Here is a 10,789-nt window from a genome sequence, read left to right on the forward strand (position 1 = left end):
GTCTCGTTTTTCCTCTCTCTTCTCATTGATCCCATTATTTAGCATTTAAAGAATGTGGATTCTTCTTCTTCTAATAGCTGAAGAAGAAGAGAAATAAAGAGGTAGAATGCCTGGTACATAAACTAAACCCTTTGGTCTGTCGTTCATAGCCCTTTTTATTCTGTAGACTTTTTAGTCCATAGTTTGGGTCATTGGTTCAGTTTTTGAACCTGACAACTCCTCCCACTTACATGGCAAGCTACTTTAGCTAGAACCTTGACTTATCATTTGTCATCTTAGAGTCTAGTGATTTTTTTTAATTTGGTAGTTGCTTTCTCCATGTTCACTGATGATATCAAAACCCTGTTAATTCTTCAAAGACAATTTGAACCTTAGTTTGTATAATAACCTCTCTTGGACTTCTTTAGCTTGGTTGGTAAGAAACAGGAACATCTATATTGCACCAGGACTTAACCTCATTATGTGACTAGTCCTCATTGAATTCCACAAAGTAGCTATTTTTAACCTTACTATTTAAAGAGGACACTTAAACACCAAGTATGATAAAATTTGCAGAAGAGTCTATATCTAGTGACTTATGCGACCAGGTATAAATATTGGTAGGTCCAACTCACTGCAAAATCTACATCCTTTTACCACTTAGTTATGTACCGTCTTGAGTGGGAAAATAAAAATAATGACTCTTTCTAACTGTGCACAAGTCATTTTTCTCCTTGTGGTTGTATTTTGTCATCCTAAAAGTGTGAATTTTTCCTTTAAGCTAGGTGGTACATATACAAAGTTCCATTTATAGTTTATTTATTCTATTTTTTGTTATTAGAAGTATTTAGTATGTGTTATATATCCAATAAAATTATTTCATAAAAATAAAAATCACTGATTAAAATAAGTGAGAATATGAGTAGCAGTTCACATACCTGTGAGCCATAGAACTTAGATCTTAGAGGTAGGCTAGACATCCCCTAATCCAGTCTTTTCCTTTATAGATGGAGTTTGTGACTGAGACCCTGAGGCAGGTCACTCGGCCCACTGAAGGGGGAAAGGTTGGTGGCTGAGCTGAAACTCACGTTACACTGATTTCCACTTGAAGGCTCTTCCCTCCCCGTTTTGATATGGGAATAAATAGTTGCTTTCCCGGTAGACGCATTAATAGAGCTGCTGTGCAGGTTAGGGGAGTGGGCTGCCTGCTGGAGGCTTTCGGGGGCTCGGGCCCAGAAGCCTCCGCAGAGCCCGCTTCACCTCTTTGTTCCGCAGAGTGTAAATGAAAGGGTTGAGCACGGGAGTGACTATCGCGTAGAAGACAGCAGGGCCCCCAGCCCCTGTCCCACTGGAGCGAGGCTGCAGGTAGATACAGACAGGTGGCATGTAGTACAGAAGCACCACCGCGAGGTGGGAGGTGCACGTGGAGAAGGCGCGCTGCCGGCCCTCAGCGGTGCGGATCCGCAGCACCGCCCTCGCGATTAAGACGTAGGAGACGAGGATGAGGATCAGACAACCTGCAGCCACAATGCCAACGTTGGCAAGCATGACAAGCTCATTAGTGGTGGTATCTGCACAGGCCAGCTTCAGCACGGGGGGGATGTCACAGAAGAAGTAGGCAATGTGGTGGGGCCCACAGTAGAGCAGATGAAAGGTGAGGGAGGTGTGGACGGCAGAGTGCAGGGCCCCTATGGCCCACGTGATCCCGGCCAGCCCCGCACACATCCGTCTGTTCATGGCCACTGGATAGTGGAGGGGTTGGCAGATAGCTAGGTAGCGGTCATAGGCCATGACTGTGTACAGGAAGCACTCGGTGCTGGCTAAGAAGTGGAAGCAGTAAAGCTGCACAGCACAGCCCTCAAAGGAGATCACCTTCCCTTCCAGAGCCAGGAGGCCGGCCATGACCTTGGGCACTGTCACTGAGGACAAGCATGCATCCAGGAAGGAGAGGTGCCCCAGGAAGTGGTACATAGGGGAGCAGAGGTGAGGGTCAGAGCCCACAGTTACAAGAACGAGGAGATTCCCAGTCACCGTGATGCTGTAGATGAAGAGGAAGAGGAGGAAGAAGAGCCCAGGGTGTTCAGCTGTGTACATCAGACCCTCCAGGAAGAAGTGGCTCACCACTGTCTGGTTGGAGTCTTCCGTCTCCATGGCCATCTTCTCATACACACAATGGTTCCTTTATCCTCTTTGCAACAGATCTGACATCAACAGACTTACTAAACAGCTGCTCCCCTTTCCTGAAATGTCATTAACCATTAGGCCATGCTGTCATGGTCTTGTTCCATAAATGAGAGAAAGATATTCAGGCCCAATTCATTCTTTTGACTTGTTCTAGTGTTTTCTCGTGCCACTTTCCAAATGAATCTTTCGATGAGATCCACATTCTTTTTAAGGCACATAAAGAACTGTAATGATTATTTGGAGAAATGTGCGCCCCGAATAATGACAATATAAATGTGGATTATAAACCTTACTCTCACAGAGCACACATTTTTCCTGATATTCAGAATTGTGGTACCTCACTCTCCTAATGTTCTCTGCCATAGTGCAGATGTGGATACGCAGATTCTTGTTGCCATTGTCATCAGGGAGTTGTACCCCATCTTCTGGGGAGTTTAGCCCAGAGTTTGGGTACTATTGCATCAGCCAGGGGCACAGTAGTCCTATCCATTCTTACCCAGAGGGAGCTATTTGGAACCTCACCTGCCCACAATGAATCCTCAAGTGCGTGACAGTGGAGCCTTAGAGGAATGACTGCGTAATTATCAGAGCAAATTGTTCAGGACCTTTCATGCTCTTCTTAGAAAGCTTTTTTTCCCCTTTAAATAGTCTTTGATATATGTCTATTTTATTTTTATTTTTAATTGAAATATAGTTAATATACAACATAAAATACATTAGTCATGGGGAAGAAAGTACAACATAGGGAATACAGTCAATAATATTGTAATATCTTCCTGTAAAGCTTTGTTTCAACCTTTTGAGAAATGTTTCCTTATGCCTATTTATTGTGGAACCTAAATTGAAATTTAAGTTTTCTTTGATTCTTTCCCTTCTTTACTTCTTAAACCTAATTAAATGTTGCGCTATGTGAAAGTTTTCTTTAAACCACTAATTTCTGTTGTATCTTCAATTCCCATGAATTTTATCTAACCTGCCTCTGCATATTGGATGCATAGATTTTCACAAGGGTATTTCATGTCAGTGAATTTGGAGATGTAGTGTTAGAAATGATCAAAAGATCAATATTGAATAACATAGAAAATCCGGTTTCTAAAAGATATTCACCATCATTAGTCACTAAGCAATGCAAGAAATTAGGCAAATGCAAATCAAAACTATAATGAGATAGCATTTTAAACCATCTAGGATGGCTATAACAGACAACAAATCACAAATGTTGGCAAAGATGGTAGAGAAATTGGAGCCCTCACATATTGCTCGTAGGAAGGTGAAATGGTTCAGCCACTCTGGAAAACAGTTTGCCATTCCCTCAAAAGGTTATACAAAGAGTAACCATATGACATGGCAATTCTACTCGACCCATACAAGAGTGAAACAGGAAGAGATTCAGGAGAGAAAGCTTGGGCTTTAGAGCCCACAGTCAAAGGATAAGATATTCTCAGTCCCAGTGACATTGGGTATGAAGCTCAGGAAGAAGTGATTTACCTGATTTTATCAATTATAGTGGCTGTTTAGCTACCTGTCTTTTTACATGAGTACATTTTTTTTTCACTTGGACATTTCTGTTTTCTAAGAGGTCACTTCCGAGGGCAATCTGCTCCATGGAACATACAAACGTATATATGACTACTCTGTATGTGTTCAAAGGTTGTAGAATTTTATTGTTGCCAGATTTTTTTTGTGTAAATCATCCAGTGGAGAAATTGCTAATTGCATGGACCACACAAAGTATAGCGAGGTCATATAAGTCTTCCTGTACTATCCAAAAAGATGCAGTGTCTCCAAGAGAGCCTGGAAAATCCAACTCTTACTGAAGGTCTTACAAAACTTGGTTTCCTCCACTTTTACTATTCCTACTTTTTAAAATAAAGTTTTGTAAAGCCACAGGTGGGGATGGGCAAGGCCTTATTTCTGCAAGTCATAGGAAATTTTATCAAATTCCTATGAAGTCTTCCCTGGAGTTTGCATTTCATTACTTTGGTAGAAATACAATTGTCCTACCATACATCCAGAGTGAGCCTTTTGGAGCCTGAGCTCCACAAATTCATCCACAGCTTGAGATTGTGTGTTCACTACAAAATCAGAAAGGCTATTTCTGTAGTTCATAGTATGTTCTTCTTTGGATTTTGTCTCTTCACATTTTTAGGAATTATCTTCCTATACACACCCTTTCTAGTCTTTTCAGTACCAAAGTTCTATTTGATTTTTTTTTGTATCTTTTTCCTTTAAGTATAATTAGCCCTTAAACCTGAAATGTATCTCCTATCTGTATCCATCCTTTAATTTTTACAATCTTTCTCCTTATTTTCTAATTTCATCATACCTGGATGATTGAAAAATAGTTTCTTACAAGGTTTTCTCAATTCTCACCTCTCTACTTTAATGAAATACTCTATCCTTCATATCACTTGTCAGATCTCAAGAGATTTTGTCTCACTGGTCCCTCTTAGAAATGCTCATCACCCAACCTCACATACTTATTTACTATGCAACATAAAATGTTCTCTTTATAATTCAAGACTATTTAAAATCTGATTGATGTTATCCATATAGTCTCCTTTCTTACAACCTTCTTATATTCAATTACATTTCTCTATTCAGATAGATGCTCTCACTGTCTCCTAACCTGACTATAGTTTTCTCCTTTCCCCTCTGCTCTACTCCACCTTGAAGAAATCAACCTTCATTTTTATCTGATAACATACCCAAAGCTTCTCAGACTTTAATGTGTATATGAATCACCTGAGAATCTTAAGATACTACATCATCAGGCCTAAAGAAGGACCTGAGAGTCTGCCTTGCTAATAGCTCTCCTGTAGATGCTCAGGCTGCTATTTCATGGATTTGCACTTTGAGAAGCAAGAATCTAAGCCACTATTTCAGATTAAGGTCAGGTTTATCTCCTCTGTGAGGTCTTTCTCCCCTAAGCATGCTCTAGCTCCTCTCTGACTCCAGTGGCATTTTTATGTATTCTGATAGATATCTTATTCAGAAACTGGCTTAGAATGCTACTTACCCTTCTTCATGTATCAATCGTCATAGTCCCCTATGAAGGAAGACTATGCTATGTCATTTTTAGTGTTTTCCATAAGCATCTTTGAAAAAGCACCACAAAAAGGGTGTGAACTTTGTAGTTAGATGGACTTGGGTTTGTGTCTTATCACAATCACCTGTTGGTTGAAGGATATTTGGATATTTAGCAAATAGCTGAGTTCCTCATCTCATGCTCAGTATGCCAATTCCACATCTTTAAAATGGGAATAATAATACATGACGAGTGTTCTATTAATAGTAACCTTACCCCTGGGACAACATTTGACACTGCACAGCATTCTAACTTTTCTAAACCATAATATAAATTTGTCATGGGGATGAAAGTACAGTGTAAAGAAAATAGTGGTTCGGTAACATCTTTTATGTTGACAGAGAGTAAGTATACTAGTTGGGGTGAGGGTTTATTAATGTACCTAGCTGTTGAATCACTATGTTGTATACTTGAAACCAATAGAGTATTGTATATGAACTATACTTCAATAAAAACAATATAAAAAATATAAGCCAAAGATTAGAAAGAAGTCAAAGCATACTAAATATTCAAACTCTAAACAGTAGTGTGTTCTTTGTTACTATTTTCAACACTGGAGAAATACTCAGACTAACTACTTCTTCTCTTCTGCTCTTATCTCCTTTTCATTTTCAAGGCGAGGTAACCTCAAAAAGCACGTGAAAACAAACACTTTCTGAAGATAAGAAGAGAGTTGCAAAAAAAATCACTTCTGCATTTCTTCTTGGAGGGGGTCAAATTCTGGACTTAGATTTAAGTTCACATATGAGCTTTGCAACTGTTGTAACTGTGGATAGAGGATAAAGTAAAGTTGGTTGCTTGTTTTTAATGGTGTAGATGTCTTAATTTTAAATGATATTCTTTAATTGATTTATTTAACTATGTTTCTCTATTGAAAGTTAAACAACACATCATGCTTTTATGTGTGAAAATGAATTAAGGGAAACCTCACTGACATGTCACAAGGAGGCCTGCAGAAGAAACTCTCAGGTGCATCATGCCTTGTAAATAGCAGATCCCACTGCAAGAGTCGGGCACCATGCCTTTGCTACTTGCCCACCCAGGAGGAAGACCAAGGTTTCCACCTTCTTGCTGCCTGCTACAGCCCAGCCAATGACACTCTCAAAACTCAGCCACTAGGAAGCTACAGTGTGTGGGACAGCCACTCTACCTGACACCTTCAGTTTACTCCAATGGACTCTTTTTCTTAGAAACAGAGCTCCCAACTTGGCCATTCTCCTCTATAAAATAATGTTTCTCTCCTTTGCTCTCCATACATGCCTATAGTTCTGCTGTAGATTGCATGTCCCAGATTGCCATTCTCTGTAATTCCTAAATAAACTCTTTGTTTGTTGGTAAAATAACTGGCTGTCTTATTTTTAAGGTTAACATATGTGACCCTCACGTTTGTGCATGATGTGTCATTGGCCCTGATGGGAAGAGAGGTCCTCCTGTTTGCTTTAATCTGACTTCTAGGTAGTCTCTGTTCCAGCTCAGGAGGCTATTAATTGAGCTCTGCTTCCTTTTTTTTTTTTTTTGCCTCAGAACCTGTAAGGTGCTGAGGGCACTGTGGTTTTGTATATTTGCCAAATAGAGTTTTTAACTGCCCTTTCCTAGCCCCAGGGCCGCTCATCCTAAAATACTAAATTAGACTTCTCTAGAGCATTCTCCTAGGATTATCCTCAGGGTTTTTGTTGTTCCTATCACTTGAAAAATTCTACCTACTACTTTACTCTGACTGACTAGATTTTATAAGACCTTCAAACCATAAATCACCCTATACTTCCCAGGATGCCAGCTTTAAAAATTGTAGATCTAATTATCTTTATCAGTCTCTGTTGCTTGAACCACAATACTTAATACCCACTGAATTATACCAATGGTTTCTTACTCATTTTCTAGTCATACATTCCACCTTTATACTCATATAAAATGCATTTTCTTCTAATAAGATTATAAACTTATTTAGAATAGATAGCAATGTCATAGTTTTACAGTTATATTGAATGCATTTTTGTTGAATTGAATTGGATTGCCTATTCATGCATATTTTGATGTTTAACCTTGCATATCTGCTATTACAGCAGAAAGCAAGAAAAGCCATTGGCCACACACATTTCATCTCAGAAAGTTTCTGGTCTTTAGAAAAAAGTTTGCCTTTATTATTCCAGTTTTTCTTTAACAACAAGAATTGATTTGGAGAATATAGTGATCCTTCTTAGGCTGTACTCAGCCATGTACATTAGAAACATCAAGTGTATCTAGCATCCTGTATCCAAAAACTTAGAAGAGCTCCCATTTAGATACTGGCTACATTCTCACAAGAAAGATCGACAGAACAGGCTTCAGGTCATCTTCTTGCAACCAGGTACCTGCCCCATCCCATCCTACTCCACATTCATACTCAACACTTCTGGAGAAAAATGTCGTAGCACATACATTCTTCTACCTTCTCATGTGAACTGTCTCATGAATATTCATGGGATCATTAAGGAGATCTAGTCTATGTTTGTGGAGCAAAGAAGCTTATTCTTGACATATCTATCTCAGTTTTACTAAACTGGAGTCTTAGGCAAACTCAGGCAGCTAGAGCCACTCATATGTGCAGTGCATATGTAGCAGCTCCCTCACATTATGGTGGAAGTTCAAGCTCATCTACTATTTTTGTCAAAGTAAAAGGTGAGATTAGAGAGTATATGCAAAAGCCGCTTACTTCCTTAAACTTTAGTTTCCCCACAGTTACATAGGAAAAATAACATCTACCTCACGTAATTGTTGTCCCGGTCAAATCACATGGTTTGCATGAAGGCTATTTGTGACCTATAAAAAGTTGCATGGGCATTGACTCAGGAATTAGAAGCAATAATACTCATGTAGATTAATGCCACAGAGAAACAGAGTGTTCGTATGGATATTTTACTTATTTTGGATATTTTCTGCAAGAATGCCATTCTTGCTGAGTTGCATTGATTGATTTCTATTGAAATTGAAAGAAGAAATATGGAAAATCATGTTGGAAAGCCAGCAATATGGTGTTCTTCAGGGTTTCCACCTCTGTACCTAGGAGTCTTCTGTGCTCTGCATAAATCCTACTATCTCTTTCTGTCTTAAATCTCCCTAATTATCTGGTGTCTCATATGATGCCCCGTATTTTAATGTCTACTGCATGCCTGCAATGCATGGAGTCAGTGAAGCCGAACATCCTTGCGCCCTCCCAGCCTCCATAGCGCTGCCTTCATCTCCTTGTTGCGGAGTGTGTAGATGACGGGATTGAGCAAGGGAGTGATGACAGTATAGAAGACAGCTACCAATCCATCCAGGGGTTCCTGTGAGCCAGGACGAAGGTAAATGAAGGTGCAGGGCACGTAGTAAACCATGACAACAGTGAGGTGGGCGGCACAGGTCGAGGAGGCATTGCGGCGCCCATCGGCAGACTGGATTCGCAGGATGGCAGCCACTATGTAACCATAAGAAGTGAGGATAAGCACAAAACAGGTGAGGGCCAGGAATCCAATGTCCACAAAGGTGACCAGCTCATTGATGGTGGTGTCAGCACAGGCTAGACGTAGCATGGCAGGAATGTCACAGAAGAAGTAGTCTACCCGGTTGGGACCACAAAAGGGCAGACGAAACATGAAGCTTGTTTGGAAAAGTGAATGGAGGGTGCCTCCCAGCCAGGTGCCAACAGCCAGGTAGTTACACATGCTATGGGTCATGATGGTGGCATAATGCAAGGGCTTACAAATGGCCAGGAAACGATCATAAGCCATGAGCGTGTAGAGGAAGCATTCAGTGCAGCCAAGAAAATGGAAAGAAAAAAGTTGGATTACACAGCCACCAAAGGAGATAACCCTACTATCCAAGAGAAAGCCAGACAGCATCTTGGGGACAATGGCAGAGGAAATGGTCATGTCCAAGAAGGAGAGGTGACATAGGAACCAGTACATGGGGCGGTGGAGCCGGCTGTCCACCAGCACCGTGAGGATGATGAGCCCATTGCCGGAGACAGTGAGGGCATAGATGACGAGAAAGGCTAGGAAGAGCGGCACGCCCAGCTGCGGTGGGTGGTGCAGGCCCACCAAAACGAAGTGAGACACTGAAGTCTGATTTCCACTTTGCATTTCCTGGCTGTTCACGTCTTTCAAAAGAAGCAGCAGAAGGGAAAGCTCAATGCTCGTTCCGTTCTCTAGGCATGGGACATGTATTCTGGGTCATTCCCAAACATGGAAAGAAAAGGATCTCAGAAAGATAGGTGTGCTCTTGGTCTGGCTCCTGTTCTTAATCATGCTTTCTCCCCGCACTCCCCACAACTCCTGGTTCTGAGATCCTGCTTAGTTTCAGGGGCCATTGTTCTCTCCACGGTTAAAACCCGTGCAACGGATTATGTGTGTATAAATGAGCCTAAAACCTAAAGCAATCTGAAAAAAATGGCTGTTCTGTTGTTTTCTTCACTTGAGCTCTCATCTATGTAACAGAGTTAGGTGACAGCTTATTTGTTAAGAACATGAGAGTTGGATCTGTATTTCCTAATGTAAGTGTGTCCAATAACAATCTGTGTAGATTAAAAAAAAATTCACTGTCCAGACTGCACACCAAACATGAAATATTCAGAATCTTTGAAGTTGTAGCTAGAAATATCTATTTTCATAAATTCTATTTCAATAATACAGATGCCACTTTAAACCTTTCAGGATAGCAAAGTGATATAAAAATCTCAGCCTCAGGGCACCTGTTGTCATCTCTTCTCTCTGCTTCTGGTTAAGGACAGTCCATTTGTCCATCCATCCATCAGCCTGTCCATTTGTCCATTCAGTAAGGTAGCATTTTTGTATCTTAAGAACATGGTCTTTGAAGTCAGACTGGATTTAAAAATCCTAGCTCTTCCACTTCCACTCATTGGTATTTTGGAAAAACCATTTCACCTTTCTTTGCTTCCTTCTGTAAGTCGAGACCATCATACTGCCTCCTTCATGGGATTGTTGCAAGGATTAAACAATTTGCAAACTCACAGTAGCACTCAATAAATATTAGCTATTATTTTCTGTCAACTATGTGTGGTGGTCCTGTGTTATTAGGCAAATTCAGTCATTGTGTTTATGCTTCAGGTCTGAAGTGAACCTGTCACTTCCAGTGAGCTGGCTAATTGCAGATTTGAGCCCTTCAAATTTGAAGCAGCATCACAAAGAGCCTCTTCTCCCAGAACCATCGGTGACTGTCATTAGCTGCAGTGAAAGAAAGAAACCAGGGAAGCGGCTAGCGGGTACCAGAGCTCTTCCAGACTCTGAGGGGGCAGGTGAGGTGCATCCTTCCTTCCACCAATCTTTGCTCTGTTAGTCTGTTTACCAACTGAAGGCAAACATCCATAGTAGTGTAGCCCTTTCCTGAGGGCTCAGGGGCCACCTAGGATCATTCGGAAGGTTTCAGAGGGTGTGGATTGAAATTTGGTTTCCAGCTGGACTGCCAGTGGGCAAAAGAACCAAGGTTGCAGCTATGACTGCCTTCTGGCTCCTTCCTGTCTTCCTTCTACACCACCAATCACATATAGCTAGAATCTTACTC

The 10,789-nt window shown here is 40.9% G+C and overlaps 2 protein-coding genes across 2 annotated transcripts; both read right to left on the reverse strand.

Moving 5' to 3' along the window:
• Positions 1 to 1,167: 1,167 nt before the first annotated feature.
• On the reverse strand, positions 1,168 to 2,136 carry LOC118934500 (olfactory receptor 10S1). Its single transcript, XM_036930006.2, has one exon. The coding sequence runs from the start codon at positions 2,134 to 2,136 to the stop codon at positions 1,168 to 1,170; it is 969 nt and encodes a 322-aa protein (XP_036785901.1).
• Positions 2,137 to 8,415: 6,279 nt separating this feature from the next.
• LOC118934669 (olfactory receptor 10G6) lies at positions 8,416 to 9,384 on the reverse strand. The gene has a single exon (XM_036930327.2). The coding sequence runs from the start codon at positions 9,349 to 9,351 to the stop codon at positions 8,416 to 8,418; it is 936 nt and encodes a 311-aa protein (XP_036786222.2). The 5' UTR covers positions 9,352 to 9,384.
• Between the last annotated feature and the right edge of the window lie 1,405 nt (positions 9,385 to 10,789).

The sequence above is a fragment of the Manis pentadactyla genome, chromosome 13 (assembly GCF_030020395.1).
Source record: "Manis pentadactyla isolate mManPen7 chromosome 13, mManPen7.hap1, whole genome shotgun sequence".
Lineage (NCBI taxonomy): Eukaryota > Metazoa > Chordata > Mammalia > Pholidota > Manidae > Manis > Manis pentadactyla.